Raw genomic sequence first — 20,217 nt, 5'->3', positions numbered from 1 at the left:
CACACCTATAGTCCCACCTACTCTAGAGGCTGATGCAGGAGAATCGGTTGACCCTGGCAGGTAAAGGTTGTGGTGAGCTCAGATCACACCACTGCACTTCATCCTAGACTCAGATCACACCACTGCACTTCACTTGTCTTATGAGAGAGAGAGAGAGAGAGAGAGAGTTGTTAATTTAATGCACTTATATGCTTGGTTCTTCAATTTGCTTGGAGACACCCACACTTGAGAGCTGGGACCATGGTCCTGATTGTGGACATGAAATATATGTTTTCTGGCAAAAAAAAAAGACACTGAACAATTACTATTTAATTGAACTAGATATCCATTTGGTTTCTTCTATATTTTTCCAAATTTTTACCCTAATTATTATTTTTTCTTTTTTTTTATTTCTTGAGACGAGGTTTCACTCTTGCTCCCCAGGCTGGATTGCAATGGAGCAATCATGGCTCACTGTGACCTCCACCCTTCAAGTGATTGTCCTGTGTCAGCCTCTCTTGTAGCTGGGATTACAGGCAAATGCCACCACACCTGGCTAATTTTTGTGTTTTTAGTACAGACAGGGTTTCATCATCTTGGACAAGCTGGTCTCGAACTACTGACCTCAAGTGATCTGCCTGTCTTGGCCTCCCAAAGTGCTAGGATTACAGGCGTGAGCCACAGTGCCTGGCCCCATCCTAATATTTTAATGATATTAGAATTATATATAAATCATTCCTGATCTCCTATACATTATCATAATTCTTGCTATGTATGTGATAATTTTTCATTTCCAGATGATTCCAAACCTGAGAGAGGAAATGTGAAACAATAAAACGGCAAGAAAGAGAAATAGTAGTTATCTTTGACATCGAGGTACCCCTTCAAAATGTTATAAATGCTATGTTCCGTAAAGTATAGAAAAAAATGCACTCTTCCCTGGACACCAAGGAAATCCAAATGCATATGTTCCATTAGGATTGACAAAAAATGAAAAGCTGCATAAAAGGATTTCATTAATCACAAATATGTAGATATAAAATTGAGTCTTCGATAAAACAAACAGCTTGTGATTTATTGGAACTTGAAATATCCTTTATTTCTTCTGTACTTTCTGATAAAAATTTTAGAAAAGACCTGTTATTATCTAGTTTCTGGTGAGTCTGGGGACATTTTCTGCTTTTTGTTAATAAAGTTCTAAAACTACACCTCTGTGATCACCTAGAAAAGTATTTTGGAAGAAATAAATGTGTCATTGAGTGGCATTTTTAGAAAACTCTTCTGATGATTTGGGAGGCTGAGGTGGGAGGGCGGTTTGAGGTTAGGAGTTTGAGACCAGCCTGGGCAATATAGCAAGTTCCTTGTTCTTCAATAATAATAATAATAATAATAAATTAAAATTTAAAACTTAGGCTGGCGGAGCACACCTCTAGTCCTAACTACTCAGGAGTCTGAGTCATGAGGATCTCTTGAGTCCAGGAGCTTCAGGTTGCAGTGAGACATGATCCTGCCACTGCACTCCAGACTAGGGGAAACAGTAAAGACTCTGCCTCTCAAATGAAAGAGACAGAGAGAGAACTTTTCTCAGAAAGTTTCATTACTTTTCTTGACTAAACTGAGACCATTTTTATTTCTATGGATCTCTGATTACATTCCATACACACAGATGTGATCTCATTCATATTTCATTAAAAGACCCCATGAGCCATCCCCAATTCTCCTAGATCTCCAGATCTAATAGGCAGGGTAAAAGCCAGGGGCTGTCAACCTCAGCACTACTGATATTTTGGGGTGGATAATTCTTTAGGGAGGAAGGTTGTGCATAGTAGGATGATTAGCAGTGTCGCTCCTCTACACACCAGATGTCCAAGTCCATATTACAAAAAATATGCTTTAGTCCCTGTGTGCGCTCTCCTTGTTATGTCCTGGAGTCAGGCCTGGCTTGCTGGGTTCATTTCTTTGGTGACCATTTCCACAACAGTCTACAGAAGCAAAGAGGTGCTCACTAAAAAATGGAGCAAGCTGGAAGGACACAGGAGCCCATCTCAAGGAGCTCCCAATGGCCAGACCTGAAAGCATCTTAGCTAGAAAGTGAGTATTGATAGTATTAAATTAGAAGCCATATAATAAAGTAAGTATCAGCAAGTCTATACAGACAGAAATAAACAACTTAATGAATAAACAAGTGTAGAAGAAGGGACCAGTCATCCTTATGGAAGATTTCCAATTGATAAATGTAGAAAGAATGAGGGAAATAAAGAATCACATTGAAGCAAGAAATACAGGAATCACTGTTGCAGACAAGAATCTTCCAAGGAGCCTAAAATCTCTAAGCAGAATTCTGAAAAGATGCAGGACATTGACATAAACTCAATGGGCTGTCTCCAAAGTATGCCTGACCTATGAAAGGTAACACCACCATCTGGGCATGGTGGCTCATGCCTGTAATCCTAGCACTTTGGGAGGCCCAGGTGGGTGGATCACCTGAGGTCAAGAGTTCAAGACCAGCCTGGACAATGTGGTGAAACCCTATCTCCACTAAAAATGAAAAAAAAAATTAGTTGGGCATAGTGGTGCATGCCTGAAATCCCAGCTACTTAGGAGTCTGAGGCGTAAGAATTTCTTGAACCTAAGAGGCAGAGCTTGCAGTGAGCAGAGATTGCACTACTGCACTTCAGTCTGGGCAACAGAACCAGAGTCTATCAAAAGAAAGAGAGAGAGAGAGAGAGAGAGAGAGAGAGAGAGAGAGAGAAAGAAGAGAAAGAAAGTAAGTTAACAACACCAAACAATAACACTAATAACTTTCCCATATAAAAACATGGCAGACACTGCATGAACTTTGTGATCAAGTGACTATCACCTACAAACAAGACACAGAAACATCAGGTACCCTCTGATGTGACACATCAGGGAAAAGAAAACAAAGTAATCTGTAGATTAAATGCTATCCCTTCAAGCTACCATTGACTTTCTCCATAGTATTGGAAAGAAAATAAGAGCCCATATAGCCAAGACAATCCTAAGCAAAAAGAACAAAGCTGGAGGCATCATGCTACCTGACTTCAGACTATGCTAAAAGGCTGCAATAACAAGAATAGCATGGTACTGGTATCAAAACAGATATATAGACCCATGGAACAGAAAAGAGGCCTCAGAAACAACACCACACATCTACAATCATCTGACCTTTGACAAACCTGACAAAAGCAAGCAAAGGCGAAAGGATTTTCTATTTATAATAAATGGTGTTGGGAACACTGACTAGTCATATGCAGAAAACTGAAACTGGACCCCTTCCTTTCACATTATACAAAAATTTACTGAAGATGGAGCAAAGACTTAAACATAAGATTTAAAACCATAAAAACCTTAGAAGGAAACCTAGGCAGTACTGTTCAGGACACAGGCATGGGCAAAGACTTCATGACTACAACACCAAAAGCAACTGCAACAGAAGCCAAAATTGACAAATGGGATCTACTTAAACTAAAGAGCTTCTGCAGAGCAAAAGAAACTCTCATAGAGTGAACAGACAACCTACAGAATGGGAGAAAATTTTTGAATCTACCCATCTGACAAACGCTAATATCCAGAATTTACAAGGAACTTAAGGAAATCTTAAAAAAAAAAAAAAATCCCGCCGGGCTCACATCTAAAATCCCAGCACTTTGGGAGGCCGAGGTGGGTGGATCACGAGGTCACGAGATCGAGACCATCCTGGTCAACGTGGTGAAACCCTCTATATACTAAAAATACAAAAATTAGCTGGGCATGGTGGCACGCGCCTGTAGTCCCAGCTACTCGGGAGACTGAGGCAGGAGAATTGCTTGAACCCAAGAGGCGGAGGTTGTGGTGAGCCGAGATTGTGCCATTGCACTCCAGCCTGGGTAACAAGAGCGAAACTCCGTCTCAAAAAAAAAAAAAAAATCCCTTCAAAAAGTGGGTGAAGGATAAGAACAGACAGGTCTCAAAAGAAGGCATTTCTGTAGCCAACGAACAAAAAAAAAGCTCCTCATCACTGACAATTAGAGAAATGCAAATCAAAACTACAATGAGATATCATCTCACAGTAGTTAGAATGGTGATCATTAAAAAGTCAGGAAACAAGGCAAGCATGGTGGCTCAAATCTGTAATTCAAGCGCTTTGGGAAACTGAGACAGGCAGATCATTTGAGGTCAGGAGTTCAAGACCAGCCTGATCAACAAGGTGAAACCCCATCTCTATTAAAAATGCAAGACTAGCCAGACACAGTGGCACATGCCTGTAATCCCAGCTATTCAGGAGGTAGGAGAATCACTTGAACCTGGGAGGCAGGGGTTGCAGTGAGCAAAGATCACACCATTGTAGTCCAGCCTGGGCAACAAAAAGTGAGACCCCATCTAAAACAAGATTTAAAACTACAAAAATTAGCCTGGCACAGTGGCAAGTGGAAGGCTGAGGCACAGGAATCCCTGGAACCTGGGAGGTGGGGGTTGCAGTGAGCCAAGATCAGGCCATGGCACTCCAGCCTGGGCAAGAGAGCAAGATTCTATCTTAAAAAAAAAACAAACCACGGATCAGGAAACAGCAGATGCTGGAGAGGTTGTGGAGAAATAGAAATGCTTTTACACTGTTGGTGGGAGTGAAAATTAGTTCAGCCATTGTGGAAGACAGTGTGGGAATTCCTCAAGGATCTAGAATCAGAAATACCCTTTGACCCAGGAATCCCATTTCTAGGTATAAACTGAAAGGAGTATAAATCATTCTACTGTAAAGACATATGCACACCTATGTTCATTGCAGCACTATTTATAATAGCAAAGACTTGGAACCAATCCAAATGCCCATCAATGATACACTGGATAAAGAAAATGTGGCACATATACACCATGGAATACTCTGCAGTCATAAAAAAGAATGAGTTCATATCTTTTGCAAGGACATGGATGAAGCTGGAAACCATCATTCTCAGCAAACTAGCACAGGAACAGAAAACCACACACCACGTATTCTCACTCATAAGTGTGAGTTCAACAATGAAAACACATGGACGCAGGGAAGGGAACATCACATATCTGGCCATGTCAGGGGGTGGAGGGCAAGGTGAGGGATAGCATTAGGAGAAACACCTAATGCATGCAGGGCTTAAAACCTAGATGATGGGTTGATGAGTGCAGCAAACCACCATGGTTCATGTATATCTCTAGAACAAACCTGCGCGTTCTGCACATGTATCCCAGAAGTTAAAGTATATATAACAAAACCGCAATGAGATATCACCTTACCTCAGTCACAATGACTATGATTAAAGGGGTGAAAAACAAAGAGCTGTTGGCAAGGATACGAAGAAAGGAGAACTCTTACATGCCCTTGGTGGGAATGTAAAGTAGTACAGCTTCTGTGGAAAGCAGTATGGTTCCTCAAAGAACTAAAACTAGAACTACATTTCCAGGGAGCAGACCTACTACTGGGTTATCTTCCCAAAGGAAAAGTAGTCAGTGTATCAAATATATACCTTGATCTGTATGTTTTTTGTAGCAACATTCACAGTAACAAAGACATTGACTCAACCAAAGTATCCATGGATGAATGATTGGATTAAAAATGTAATTATATATACGCAATGACATACTACTTAGTCATAAAGAGGGAATGAAATCACATATTTTATGGCAATATGGATAGAACTAGGGGTCATTTTCTTAAAAACAGGCTAGATACAGAAAATTATATATAACAGGTTCTCATTCATAAGCGCTTACAAAAGAATGTATTTACATGGATGAAGAGAGTGATATGATAGACAATGATGACTTGGAAGTGTGGGAGCAGAGGCGTTGAATAGTGTTATATTAATGAATAAATACAGTGCTTTTTATCTGAATAAGGAATACCCTAATGTCACGTCTTAAGCACTATATGATGTATGTAACAAAACCAAACTTGTAATACATACATTTGTGCAAATAAAAGTTTTCAAAAATTGACAGAAAATCTAGACATACTCCTCCCCCATCCCCACCATAGAAAGAAGACTATGACCAGTGTGACCATAGCAGGATGAATTAAGTATAGAGCAGCCCCCAATTCCAGAGATAATTGCAGCTCAATACATAGGACCTTAGCATAGCAAAAAATTCGCATCTTGATTTTAGAGAGTAAAGTTGTGGCAATCAACTGGAAAACATAGAAAAGTAATACAATTTTTAAATGGTTACTGTGGGGAATTCACTTTTGGGAAATAAATAGAGCTACTATTTGATGTAACTTCAGATGAGGCGTGCTGAGATGGGCTGATAGAAATGGAAGTGATGAAACTGGCTGCAGTAGGAAATGACTCTGAAGCTTGAACCTCACGATGATCACATAGCTAGATGTAATGTGATGTAATAGGAAAAGAGAAGAGGCAAGAATAAATCCTAGTTTGCTTAGTTAATTAGGTGAATTATTTACCAAGACCAAATAGAGTTGGAAGAGGAAGAACTTTGTAGTTGAAGGAGGGAAGAGGCGGAGGTGGGAGAAACCCCAGGAGAGAGTGGGAGGTTCCTGGAAAGATTGATAAGTGTTCCCAAAACAAGGGTAGGATCAATAGTGTTAAACTGCTGAGGGGTCACAGGAGATGCAGGACTGAGAACTGATTCCTAAAATAAGTGAAATGGAGGCACTAGAAGACAGACGTGGAGTGGAAAGAACAAAAGCATCTTTAATGTGTGTGTAAGAAAAAAATAGGAGGTGACGGGATGGGCAAATAATTATATACATATGTGTTAAGAACTTTCACAATAAAAATGGCAGACAAATAATATGGTAGGAAAGAAGCACTAAGAGTCTTAGAAAGCCCTCTGTAGAAATCGGTGATGTTTCAGCAGGTCTTTGCTGATGGAAATAATTTCATAGTGTATAGATGTAAGAATCAGGAGACAAAAGGGTCACATGCAGAAGCAAAATCCTCGATTGGGTAATGTGGCACAGAATCAAGAGGGAATTTGAGAGATGGTGTTAGGGAGACTTCACCTATGATAGTAGGAGAGAAGCCAGAGACCTGGAATTGAACTGAATGTGGGTTGGTCAACTTGGTGGTGGTTATGGTGAGATCCTTCTGTTCTGATTTTTCTGACTTCTTCATGAATTCTCTGAGGCTATCAGTGGGCACACGGGCAGTTTTCTAACATTGAACCCTCCTTGCTTGAGAAGCAGATATGCCAATCTCTGCAAGGTGTTTGGTATGTATGTTATCTCATCAGCCTTCATCCTCTAAGGTAATTGCTATGATTATTCTCATTATAGATGAGGAAATTTAAGCTCCGAGAGAACAACTAGCTTTTTAAGAGTCTAGCAAGAAAAAGAATTATGTCTTACTAAAATCTGAGAGTGTCCAAATTCTTTGCTCCTTAAAACCATGTTGCCTCCTTGATGAAATCCACTCAGTTTTCATTGAAGAATGCTGAGGAACATCAGGAGGGAGAGAAGGGATCACTGTTAAAGTTGGGTAAATGGGATAGAGTGGGTTCTGGGAATAAGAAGCATACAACCATATTCATTCCCTTGAAAACCAAACTCAGTTTCCTCAAAATTATAAGGATTGCTTTCAGCTTCTGGGACTTTTTTGCATTTATTGTGTTTTTTATCCTTTAGATTACTGGAATATCACTAGATAATCTAAAAAAAATGTTAAAATTTCAATTTGTGCAATGGAAATCAGGGATGGCCCAGGTGTGGTGGCTCACACCCATAAGTCCAACACGTTGGGAGGCCAAGGCAAGTGGATCACTTGAAGTCAGAAGTTCGAGCCTAGTCTGGCCAACAGGGTGAAATCCCATTTCAACTAAAAATACAAAAAAAAAAAAAAAAATAGTTGGCTGTGATGGTAGGCACCTGTAATCCCAGCTACTCTGAAGGCTGAGGCAGGAGAATAGCTTGAACCAGGGAAATGCAAGTTGCAATGAGCTGAGACCACACCACTGCACTCCAACCAGGGCGATAGAGTGAGACTCTATCTTGGTTGGTGCGGGGAATAGAAATTGGAAGTAGAGAAACAGCACAACATTTTTCATGGAAGCTGGCTAAATTAGGATTAAGGAGGAGGAAAACTAAACTAATTACAATTAAGGAGAAGGGATCCTAGATGTTTTTATAATGTGTTCTTGATCCTCACATTCCACATTCACAAACACTGAGAAAGAGACCACAATCAAAAATTGCAAGCTGATTATTTTATTGGTATATTAAAGGTAAAGTTATGATGACGTCGTTCCAATGCCATGGCATTTGATGCAATTGAATTATTTGAATAACGGATATCTTCTTATTCACCTCCTGAAAGAAACAAACAAGGAAGTTCACAGAGCAGACTTGGGGCAGGAAATGTCTAATTCCTCACCGGAGTTACTGCAGTAGAGTAACGTGAGCCCACCCTCTCTCCCCATATCGCTTCTACCTCTTGTTTCCTTCCTAATTTTTTTCTGTGTTCACCCTTTTGATGCCCTGGAACACAATGTGCTCCAAAGTGTTGCTTAGAAGATGAAGAGAGAAATCATTCTTAGGCTGTTATGACTCCTTGCTGTTGAATTTGTTCAGAGATATATTTATACAGATGGTAACTGGAACATATGCTATAATAGTGGGAAGCTGAAACCACCCTCAGTCTCCAGTGGTGCATTGATTAAAGAAATCATGGCACAGCCACACGATGAAGTAGTGTAAAATTATAAAAACTAACAGAAAACCACTGAAGAAATGTACTTATGTGGAAATTATCAAAGGAATATATTTTTAAATGACAAACATACATACCGGCATATAAATTACGGCAATAATTCTAAGGGAAAAATATTACAAATGTCTAATACACATGAATATTTCAAAAAGAAGATGACATAAAGAGCGGTAGATTTCTGAAAGAGTGCAGGCAGGTAAGATGAGATATGCCTTTAAATTTAACTTCATATTTTTCCATTCCATTACATATTTTTTGTTAACTTAATCACGTACTTATTGAAAAGTAACTATTTATAAAATGAGACACCATTTAGCTACCGGAAGTTCAGGGACCATTTTTCAGAAATAATGGACTAGAGAAGCTGGTGTGAGGCAGAACTGAGCAAATCATGCTTAGATAAAAAAAAAACTTTAAATGGTAGGTCTCTGAGTTTGTGGACAGAAACCAGAGCGCCAGAGAGAGAGAACATGGTACTACTTCCTCATAGCCAACACAATTTAAGACAGGTTATTTGGAATGTTGTTTCTCAACATCAGAATTTCTTAAGGAGTTTGTTAGAAATACAGGGTCTTGTTACCCTATTCTGGAATATCTGAATACAAATCTTTAGAAATAAGGTCTAGGACAATGCAATGTCAGCGGGCTTTTAGTTGATTCATTGGCACAATAAAGCTGGAGAACTGCAGCACTTAGAGCCCTTGGTGAAGAATACACTGGAATCATACTTGTCATTGAAGCCCAGATCACTGGGGAGGTGGTCCCTGGGGAGGCAGTCCCTGGAGAGATCTGGGTGGTCTTCCCCCTTGAGAAGATGGAGGTGGTCCCTGGGGAGGTGGTCCCTGTGGAGGCGGTCCTGGAGAGATATGGATGGTCTTCCCCCTTGAGGAGGTGGAGGTGGTCCCTGGGGAGATGATCCCTAGGGAGGTGGTCCCTGGGGAGGTGGTCCCTGGAGAGATCTGGATGGTCTTCCCCCTTGAGGAGGTGAAGGTGGTCCCAGGAGAGATCTGGGTGGCCTTCCCCTTTGAGGAGGTGGAGGTGGTCCCTGGGGAGGTGGTCCCTGGGGAGGCAGTCCCTGGAGAGCTCTGGGTGGTCTTCCCCCTTGAGGAGGTGGAGGTGGTCCCTGGGGAGGTGGTCACTGAGGAGGCAGTCCCTGGGGAGGTGGTCCCTGGGGAGGCAGTCCCTGGAGAGCTCTGGGTGGTCTTCCCCCTTAGAAGGTGGAGGCGGTCCCTGGGGAGGTGGTGCCTGGAGAGATCTGGGTGGTCTTCCCCCTTGAGGAGGTGGGGGTGGTCCTTGTGACTTTCCTGGGGGAGGTGGGGGACCTTGAGGCTTGATGCCTTCTTGTAGGGGTGGTCTCTGCTGAGGCCCATAATCCTGGCTTCTATTACCAGGAGGGGGCTTAGGTGGAAGTCCTCCAAAAGGCAGTCTCTGAGGCTTCTCATCTGAGCTCTGGTTTGAGTCTCCTCCATCTGCTGAAGTGACACCAGAAGAGCCAAGTTCAGTGATAGAAGAACCTCCTCCCTTTATACCTCTCTATCCTTAGCACACTGTCCCTCTTTCCCAGAATGTGCCTGTCAACTACTAACATCCCTTTTGCTCAAGGCTTTGATAGGCAGAGTTCCTTTCATCCATATCTGGGTCATGAAAAGTCTCATTTATTTGTGTGTATGACAAGTACATCTATTTTAAGTTAGCCAAAAAAGAAAAATTTACAAAAAGGTCTTGGATATGTTAGAATCCCCAGATGGGGAAAAAAATTAAAGGATGAGAAACATCAGTCAAGCAGCCAGTTATGATCCCAGCTGCCTCAATAACTTGCTGACTGAACTCCTGGGCACCTGGCTCCAAGACCCAAGTAAAGAAATATGAAGAGAGTGAAGAGAGAGAAGGAAGGCACACACAGGATTCACCGAATAGTGTGGCAAACTTTTATCAGCTATGGTAATGCAGCTGAGTGGGGAAATGCACAAAAATGAGACCCAGACACTAATTTCTTTGCATTTCCAGTGAAGCCGAAGAACTCTGGAGTGGAATGCTGGGGGAGGAGGAAGCAGTTGAGGGGCTGTCAGTATAAGGAGGAGTCAGAATGAGGACGCTGCCCATTTGTCTGTCATCTCCCATCAGGCACTCCTGGCCTGGGGGAAGGTCAACCCACTCCTGTTAGTCATCTAAGCCAAGTATCTTTGCCATTCAATTTGGTTGCCCTGCTCATGGTCCCAGAGTCAAGGTTGCATGAAGATGGCCTGTATCATTGGAGCACTGACATTAACCAATTCCTGAAAGGAAAGTGTTGATAAGAAGACACTGGGGAACTGATCAATTCATCAGCAGAAAAGGAGAGTCAAAACAGATTGAGAATGAACTGGGATTTACCTGATATTAGGGAGGGAGGTTGTTCCTGGCTGACATCTAGAAGAGAAGCACAAGATGATGGGAAAAGTTACATCTGGAATCTTTCAAGACTCACAAGTGTTCTAGAGAAAAAAGGGACTTCTGACCACACCCCATGCATCCCCTGTGTTAACTCGTCAGCTACCATCTGTGAAGCTGCTGGAAGAGGAGGAAGGTGTAAGGGGAGGCAGAGTTGTTACTACACAGAGCAACAGCCATGAACTTGACACAGAAGCACCCCTTTTATTCCTCCCTAGGATCCCTCAAGACTTAATACAAATGTAGTTTACACATGCTAGGTACTTCAATGTGATATTTTGGTATTGTTATGCCCTCATTCTCCTGTAAATATGTTGCTTATGTATCTCTCAAGTCACAAAACACTGAAGTGCTCCTGTGGGCCAGTGCAATGCTGAGTGGCCCAGGGTGAATAAGACACAGCTGATGGCCTGAAGGAGCTCACAAGAACTGGGCAGGCAGCTACAGACACAGCTGAGAGTACTAGCAAGGCGTTATGCCCACAGAGGGAGTGGCCATTTGACTTACTAGGTAAGTCTAGTAGTGAGAGTTTATCTAGTAGTGAGAGTTTGGAAAGGGTACACACAGGGGAGCCTGGCACCCTCTCTGTAGCCATCATAGGAGGGCCTAGAGATGCCCATAATCCATCATCAGTAACCATTTGGCAGCTCCCTGCCTCCCACGTGCTCTCTGAGCCTGGAGAGCTCCTTCTGCCACTATGTTCACTAGCCAGGGACATAACACACACCAGCCAGCAGGTCGTGTGTGTTATATGTTATGTGTTGTTATAATCCCCCAGGGGGATTTTTTTTCTTGAAAAACAATGACAATGATCAATAGCAAAGGGCAAGAATATCCACCTGTTTCCTATCACTTGTTTGGAAAGTAATGAAATATGGTGAAGGCACCATTGTTAAACTTCACATTGCAAGTAAAAGAGTGGTGGGAGAATGTAGCAAGTCAGACATCTAGCTCAAGGCAATTCAGGCATGATTGAGGAGACACAGGAGCCTGTGCATGTACAACACAGATGCAGAAACTAAACTTTTTTCCCACAGGAGATATTCTGGTGATACTGTCAAGCAGCAAGCACACTCATCTAGTCATTCATTAACTCAACCAGCAGGTATTAGCACTGCTGCCCTGTCTGGCCCTGGGGTAGGTCCTGGGGGCACAGGGATAGCGCATTCCCTGGGGTGTTCATCACCCCACTACAGGAAAAGAACTGTGAGCAGACAACTTAGAACATCAGAGTTACAAAGTTCTACCTCTATTAAGAAATTCATGAGTTAATCTTGGCCATGCTAGCCCCAAATCTATGCCCGCCGCACCAATAAAGCAAGCTGCAGAAGGAAGACTACATTTCATCTCTGGGTTGTTCTCCAGCTCATCTGGTCCGCTCTGGTCACTCGCCAGGGCTTTCTTAGAAGTAGCCAAAGTGTCTTGATTGATGATGGCCTGCAGATACGACTTCAGAACATTGACTCACCTCTTACCTTTCAATACCATTCTTATAGTCTAAAGACGACGGGGAGGCATAATACTTAATTCAATTTTGTCATTTTATTTTTGCCTAACTCTCCTCCTAATTGCCAAGACTTTTGTTGTGGGGGAGAAAGAAACATTGATGCAGATATTACCCATTAAAAATGAATCTTAACAATGAAAAGGTTAAAATTACACACATTCTAGAACTGCCCTTCTGAAAAGCAGCATTTAGAAAGAAGGCATCTCTAGATCGATGCATTCAGGACTATCTGGGCATGGCTGCTGCTGCTTCTCTGCACCCCATTCAGCCCATGCCCAAATGGCTCTAGAGAGGGAGCCCATTGATTGGGCCTCTGCGAGGAAGGTGTAGGTAGAGCCTGCACCTATCCTGAGGGGGTGGCTGCAGGATTCAGAAGCTGGCTGTCTCTTCCTCGTGGGAGCCATGGTCATGAGGAATTTAGCTTCTGGGAGGTGACATCCTTAGCTGTCAAATGGGGACAATCTAGTCCCCGACCCTGTCCGACTGCCTGGGATGCACTTAGTGGTCCTCACAGCAGTCCTGGGAGAAGGCACGAGTTATCCCTCCCTTTCACAGAGGAGGACACTGAGAGTTCCTGGGGTATGAAGTAACTTTCCCAAGGGGCAGTAAGTGGGAAGATAAGACTCAGAGCAGGGGTTGGCTCCAGAACCCATGCTTGTTGCTCTGCTTGGGTTGAGAGGAAGAGCACGCTGCAGGGTCATTGCCAGACCAACCGAGTCAGGACTGTGAGAGCCTTGGAGAACAGGACTGGCCGTGAGGACTGCAGTGGGGCATGACGCCGCCGGGCTCAGAGTCTGGAGAGGGGTCTGTGCTGGGAGGATGGAGCCCAGCACCGGGTCATGGAAGCCCCAGCTGGGCTTCTCCCAGAGGAGACTGATTTGGAACAGAGTGACAGTCCCCAGGCTCTGTCCCAATAGGGCACTTGCAGGACCTGAGAGGGAACTCCTGGTGGCCCAGGAGCCATGTGCCAGCATCATAGAGTGTTTTCTTCAGCACTTCTCAACCTTTCTCTAAATTGCCCCAGGAGTGAAAAGGTCAGAGCTGAAGTAGCTGGTGTTCTGGCAACACCGAGTCCATAGGCCACACACAGGTGAAGAATGCGTTTCTCTGTCTTTCATAGGTTCTGCTACGAGGCGCTGTTATCTCTGACACTGGCACCTCTGTGTGGGGCCTCTCTCAGGCGTCTTTTATTTTTATTTTTTTATTTATTTGAGATAGAATCTCATTCTGTTGTCTAGGCTGGAGTATAGTGGCACAATCTTAGCTCACTACAACCTCCACTTCCCAGGTTCAAGAGATTCTCCTACCTCAGCCTCCACTGTAGCTAGGACTACAGGCTAGTTTTTGTATTTAAAAATTTTTTTTTGATAGAGACAAAGTTTTGCCCCGTTGGCCAGGCTGGTCTCGAACTCCTGACCTCAAGTAATGCACCTGTCTCAGCCTACCAGAGTTCTGGGATTACAGGTGTAAACCCCCCATGCCCGACCATCAGGCATCTTTTAAATGTTGACCCGCTTTCCCTCCTGTCCTGAAAGGCCAGGAGCTTGGAGCTTTCCTGAGGAGGGGCGGAAAGGGGACAGGCTTCTAGCTTTGAGTCACAGGGGCCACCTGGGCTCCCCTGCCAGTGACCAGGCAAGGCCACCTGGCCTGCCCCCTGCCCTGCAGATGGATGGAGCGACCACCTGCTCTTAACAGGGACTTAGAGCTTTCACTTCTTTTCAGGAAACTGCTTTGTTCCCTCCTATCTACTTGGCTGAAACCTGCCTTAGCCATGTTGGAAAGGTACGTCTTTCTTCTTAGTCTTTTGAAAAACAGAATAACTTCTGTTAAGAACAATACATGTGGCTATTTATACAACTTCAAGTTCTCATGTGGGCAGTGGGAAAGAGGAGGTACATGTTTGGGGTAGGAAGGCACAGCTGGCTAAACTGCAACCTCCCCACTCGCTGTCTGCTGGCCCTCTCTGAGTGGCTAGGAGTTCCTGGGAGGGGCCACTTAGCTGAAATGTCTCCATGTGCCAGAAAAGTTAAGTAACTCCAGCATCTGACATGAGTGCTACTATGATCTGAATGTTTGTGTCCCATACCCCCAATTTCACATTCAGGCCTTGAACAGATAAATAGCTCAGTGGAAGCAGCATTCAGAGACTGCAGCCTGGCAGCCAGACAGAAGGGGAAAGCAGTCTAGAAACTCAACAGGGAGATGGTGTAATTCAGGTATGCGGCGTGAATAACCTGGTGAATATGTGCACCTAGAACCCCTTGACCTGCCAAAAGTCCATGTTATTACTCAAGAGAAATAGCTAAGAGGGGTGTGGCTTAATCAGTGCAAACATCCATCACCAGCACTGAAAGTCAGAAATCCTGAGCACGTTGGGCCTTCCGGATTGTAGCTGAGTGCATGGAGCAGCAGCTGAAAGCTACCACCCAGGATGGAATCAGGTACTTCATCTATGCTTACAGAATTTATTTATGTATTTATTTACTTTTAAGACAGAGTCTTCCTCTGTCACTCAGGCTGGAGTGCAGTGACATGATCATGGCTCACTGCAGCCTCAACCTCCTGGGCTCAGGTGATCCTCCCGCCTCAGCCTTCTGAGTAGCTAGGACCATAGCAGTGTGCCACCACACCCAGCTGATTTTTAAAACTTTTTTTTTGTGCAGAGACAGGATCTCACTACATTGCCCAGGATGGTCTCAAACTCCTGGGCTCAAGCGATCCTCCTGCCTCAGCCTTCCAAAGCGCTAGGACTGCAGGCGTGAGTCATTGTACTGGCCCCGAATTAATTTTTTTCCATTGAAACCTACTTTTGAGTTTGGAGATCTGCGAGCAGGCTGGAAAACCTTCCAGAGCATTAAGAAGCCATAGCTTAAATTTCTTACTAAATAGCCGCACAGATTTCAGGTACTGAATAGAAACATCTTCCAAGAAGTCATGAAGGAGAACGTCTTCAATTCCCTACAACGAAAGTATCAAGACACTATGGTTCTACTGATGGTGCACATGTGATCAAAGCTCACCCACGCCACAGGGACAGGGCGTGTGTCAACAAGTCTGAGAGCCGGTTCCCACGCAGTCTGAGGGGACCGCACCATGCAGTTCCGCCACTGCTTCTCTTGCAGGATGTCAGGCTGGTGCAGCCACAATTGGAATTTTTTTCAAATGTTTTTAAAAGATTGATAACTGATTCAAATTAAACACACACACACACACACACACACACACATTGCTGGCCAGTACTAAGTGGGTCAAACCAAACGTATTTAAGGGCTGAACCCAGCTTCCAGTTTTCAATGTTTGTATTACAAACTTGGAAGTACCAGATGATTTTTTTTTAAATAAAAGGTAAGGCTTATGACTTGATGAAGGAGAACACATTTTTAAACAGAAAAGATATAGACCTGACCCTCCAAATACAATCACGTTAGAGATACAGCTTCAACCAAAGTGAAGCAAAACAAAACAAAAACCCTGAGGTTATACCTATTACAAAGCAATTACTCCAATTAGTCATTTTAGAACGTCTTTTTTTTTTAACAGAAATTCCCAGAGAAAGAACATTGACTAATTTGGACTTCACTGGTATGAAACCATAGGTTGCTATGTGCATTGGCTTTTGGTTTCCATGAGCTAATTCACAAAGGAAAACTGAATGTTAGGCAGAGATCAAAGGGCTCCTGGTCCACACACCCCTCTATTCACTCCTCAGGGGACCATGGAGACGGCAGAGAGCTGGAGCTGTGGGTCCAAACCCAGCATTTGCTGCCAATTTCTGCAACAGATATAACCCAGAGACTCACGCGTCTTCCTGCCTTGTACAGCTGGGCGTCATAGCACTTGAAGAGCTGGCACACGTCAGGCAATGACATCAGCATGACTGTGTCTTGTGGCCGAGACTTCCAGAACGAAGTAAGCAAGTCCTCTACCTGGGGTAAGTAACAGAGAAAATCACCAAAACTCATGCTGCACCTCTCAAGACTAACCACCTCCCCTAGATACTTCCTTAGCCCCAGATGACAATGGGATGAATTTTGTTCCAGTGCGTGTAAAGCTTTGCCTCTCAGCTTTTCTAAGCTGTATTTTGGAAGCATTCTTTCCAGTAACCTGTCTGAGAGTGCCTGCGAGTTGGATGGGATAATATAGAACGTTATTAAAATTTTCCTAAGGCAGTTTCCAGAAGGGAAGCTGTTTCTGACCACAAGGGGGCTTCAGTTGACTACTAGGATGGGGACTGGGCCACAGGGCACAGCTGAGAGAATGTTCATTGACTGACTGACTGACTGACTGCCTCAATCATTTTTCAGCCCAGAGGGAGGTGTGATAGTACTTAATCTAAGAGACCTCCTCCTGCCATCAGGTTAGAAGTCACCTAACTACTGTAGAAGAAAAGGGGACTGATGCGGTTCTACACAGCAGCCTTCTCTAAAGACTTATGTGGACAGCTTCGTGGAGGATCAAAATGGCGGCTCCTCTTTTCTGTTTTTTCCCATGTTGACTCTTCGGTTTCCGTTCTTGAACCAGGTGGCCAATCTGCGTTGCAGCCAATAAAGACTCTTGCCTGTTTGGGATGTGCTATGAGGCATCAGAGCTTTGTCTTACCTCCCTGGCTCTGGTGCTAGGACCTGCCAGTGACACCAGACACGGTACTGGCCCCATGAGTAGGTTGTCAAGGAAGAAGTTAGAGTCAGCTACTGAATTACATGGCCATAGGCCCTGATTTAAAACCCTGTTATCAGGGCCATTAATTCTAGAGAAAACTTCTCCAAAGAGACTCCGAGAAATGCAACACAGGGCGTAGCAATCCCTTTTCTCTCAGGCTGGGAACCTTGGTGTGTGGCGCTTTGGGGAAGGGGGTCCGAGTGGAGCCACCCCCACAGACCCATCTCTGCTCATCCCCCACCACAGGACGCCAAACCCTGTTGTGCCTGCCTCTGAAATATTTCTCCTGCCTGCCCCCATTTCTCTCTGATATCGCTGTTACTGCCACAGATCCGACCCTTGTCGCTTCTCACCTCAACTATGACAAAACCTCCTCACTGCCTTTCTGCTCCATGAAGGCCAAGCCCTGTTATCACTGCTCCCACATTGTCTTCTCAATGAGTCAGAGTTTTTTGGGGGGCATCCAACTCCCTTTCTGGTATCAGCCTACTTTCCCACCTCCCCTCTGGCTTCTCTTCTTTAGAAATAATAAAATCGGCTGGCGGTGGCTCACGCCTGTAATCCCAGCACTTCGGGAGGCTGAGGCAGGTGGATCACGAGGTCAAGAGATCGAGACCATCCCCATCTCTATTTAAAAAAAAAAATTAGCTGGGTGAGCCGAGATTGCGCCATTGCACTCCAGCCTGGGTAACAAGAGCAATACTCAGTCTCAAAAAAAAAAAAAAGAGAAATAATAAAATCTAGGCCAGGCATGGTGGCTCATGCCTGTAATCCCAGCACTTTGGGAGGCTGGGGCAGGTGGATCACCTGAGGCCAGGAGTTCAAGACCAGCCTGGCCAACATGTTGAAACCCATCTCTACTAAAAATACAAAAAATTATCCAGGCATGATGGCGCATGCTTGTGGTCCCAGGTACTCGGGAGGCTGAGGCACTTGGACGACAGCATTTTGTTTGTTTGTTTCTATAAAGTAATGCAGACCTTCTAGGGTAATAGTTCATGTATGCCTTTCATTTCGATGTTGTAACTCATATTTGCAGATTTGTTCTACCACTACAAAGGCCACCAAACTTTGACACCTTTTTCTCTAACTTCAATTCCCCACCTCCATAATCCTCAGCCCTAATTTCTAGAAAATCCGTGTATCTGTTCCTTTTTTAGTCTTGGGGAAGAAACAGTCCCAGGAGGAACCTTGCTATTGGATGTGATAGGGAGCCCTGAACTTCCTGAGCACCATCAAGCCAGGGAAGATTGCTGGCCCTCACTGTCCCATAAAGGCAAATAAAATTCCATGTGACACAACCATGGCCACAGGCACAAAAGGAAGCTATTTACCGCCCTATGCATCACACAGCATGAAAGGCTAAGCTCTCCCATGAGTGTAAATCTACCATTTTATGGGAGTATTTCTTTGCCAGTTCTTGCTCCCAAAATGGACATCTCCTGAATTCAGACAAAGGGGATCCAACTGGGTCTGTCTTCATCGGTGAATGATCTTCACACTAAAATTCATTTTTGCAGTGGATTATGTCTTTAAAGTCAAATACATTATTTTCTGGCATATAAATCATCTTATGATCTCACTACTCTAAGTTAATATTGTATATAACCTTTTAGCCACACCTCTGCACACATTACCAATTCCAGCAGCTTTCCCCTCATATTTTATTCCAAATGCTGCTAATTTTCATCTGTAATTCTATGAACAATGGCCATCAGGAAAGGGTTAGGATTTAATATATTATCCAAATGTATGACTCTTGGGGTCATCTATTTACAAATCCTGTATAGCAATGTATAATAAGACTATTATCTATGAGTTATTTTCTATCCGTGTGATAGAAAATAACTCACAGATAATAGTCTTATTATACATTGCTATTCTAGCAATGTATTCAGCAATTTCTACTCTGTCTTCTACACAGAGTAGAAACTCGGTCTCTACTAAAAATAAGAAAAATTAGATGAGCACGGTGGTGGACACCTGTAATCCTAGCTACTCCAGAGGCTGAGGCAGGAGAATCACTTGAACCCAGGAGGCAAAGGTTGCATTGAGCTGAGATCACACCACTGCACACCAGCCTGAGTGACAGTGTGAGACTCCATCTCAGATTAAAAAAAAGAAAATAAGCCAATCATGTCAACATTATTATTATTATGGTCCCTTACGGCCATACATTTCTCAGTGTAAATTAAAATGCTAATTTAAGAGGGATGAGGAATATTCTCACACATCCTGTCATCCACATTTTTAGTATTAAACTTAATTCTAGCTGATTTGGGCCTCGTGAAGCCTTGGTTTATCTTATTCTCAGTGTCCAGGTTCTAACCTCTACTGTTCTTCCATTGTTGACCTTCCCTTGCCAGGCCTATCTTAACAGCTGAACCCTGGGCTTCTGTTTCTGTATCTTTTCTTTTCTTTTTTTTTTTTTTTTTTTTTTGAGACAAGAGTCTCACTCTTGTTTCCCAGGCTGGAGTGCAATGGCACCATTCTGGCTCACCTCCCGGGTTCAAGTGATTCTCCTTCCTCAGCCTGACGTGTAGCTGGGACTACAGGCGCATGACACCATGTCCAGCTAATTTTTGTACTTTTAGTAGAAACTGGGTTTCACCATGCTAGCCAGGATGGCCTCGATTACCTCGTGATCCGCCCCCCTGGGTTTCCCGAGGTGCTGGGATTACAGGCATGAGCTACCGCACCCAACCTGTTTCTCCATCTTTAACTGTGTTGTTTTAGGCTCTTGGGTAAAACCCTGTCAACTCAGTCCCCAGGTTTCTTGAGCCACAGTGACGCCCCTGAAGTTTGTGCTCCCTGAATGCCCCAGAGCTGGAAACCTGGCAGCTTTTGCACATAAAATTCCTTTTTTATAAAAGTGTTCGGCCGGGCGCGGTGGCTCAAGCCTGTAATCCCAGCACTTTGGGAGGCCGAGGCGGGTGGATCACGAGG

At 43.8% G+C, this 20,217-nt stretch overlaps 2 protein-coding genes across 2 annotated transcripts in view; both read right to left on the bottom strand.

The window, feature by feature from the left end:
* Positions 1–8,160: 8,160 nt before the first annotated feature.
* On the bottom strand, positions 8,161–11,745 carry LOC100387423 (uncharacterized). The gene is made up of 3 exons (XM_078345204.1): positions 11,613–11,745; positions 9,404–10,147; positions 8,161–8,275 (listed from the first exon to the last, which is right to left on the bottom strand). Exons 1-3 carry the CDS (start codon positions 11,743–11,745, stop codon positions 8,265–8,267), a joined length of 888 nt encoding a protein of 295 aa, XP_078201330.1. The 3' UTR covers positions 8,161–8,264.
* The window catches only part of LOC128928111 (DNA-binding protein RFX8-like), a 37,064-nt gene continuing 27,000 nt past the window's right edge, over positions 10,154–20,217 (bottom strand). The window contains 5 exon segments of the mRNA XM_078345199.1: positions 10,154–12,602; positions 14,377–14,435; positions 15,420–15,570; positions 16,425–16,820; positions 18,623–18,772. Of these exon segments, the coding sequence (XP_078201325.1) occupies positions 12,339–12,602; positions 14,377–14,435; positions 15,420–15,570; positions 16,425–16,820; positions 18,623–18,772 (1,020 nt within the window). The 3' untranslated portion in view covers positions 10,154–12,338.

Source organism: Callithrix jacchus, chromosome 1 (genome assembly GCF_049354715.1).
Source record: "Callithrix jacchus isolate 240 chromosome 1, calJac240_pri, whole genome shotgun sequence".
NCBI classification, from domain to species: domain Eukaryota; kingdom Metazoa; phylum Chordata; class Mammalia; order Primates; family Cebidae; genus Callithrix; species Callithrix jacchus.
This window is presented reverse-complemented; position numbering and strand designations above follow the sequence as displayed.

Coding starts and splice junctions, on each gene's coding strand:
- LOC100387423 (XM_078345204.1), bottom strand. CDS start 11,745: ATGGTTACTGATGATGGATTATGGGCATCTCTAGGCCCTCCTATGATG. Junction 10,148..11,612: donor CTCACTACTAGACTTACCTA/GTAAGTCAAATG, acceptor GTGTCACTTCAG/CAGATGGAGGAGACTCAAAC.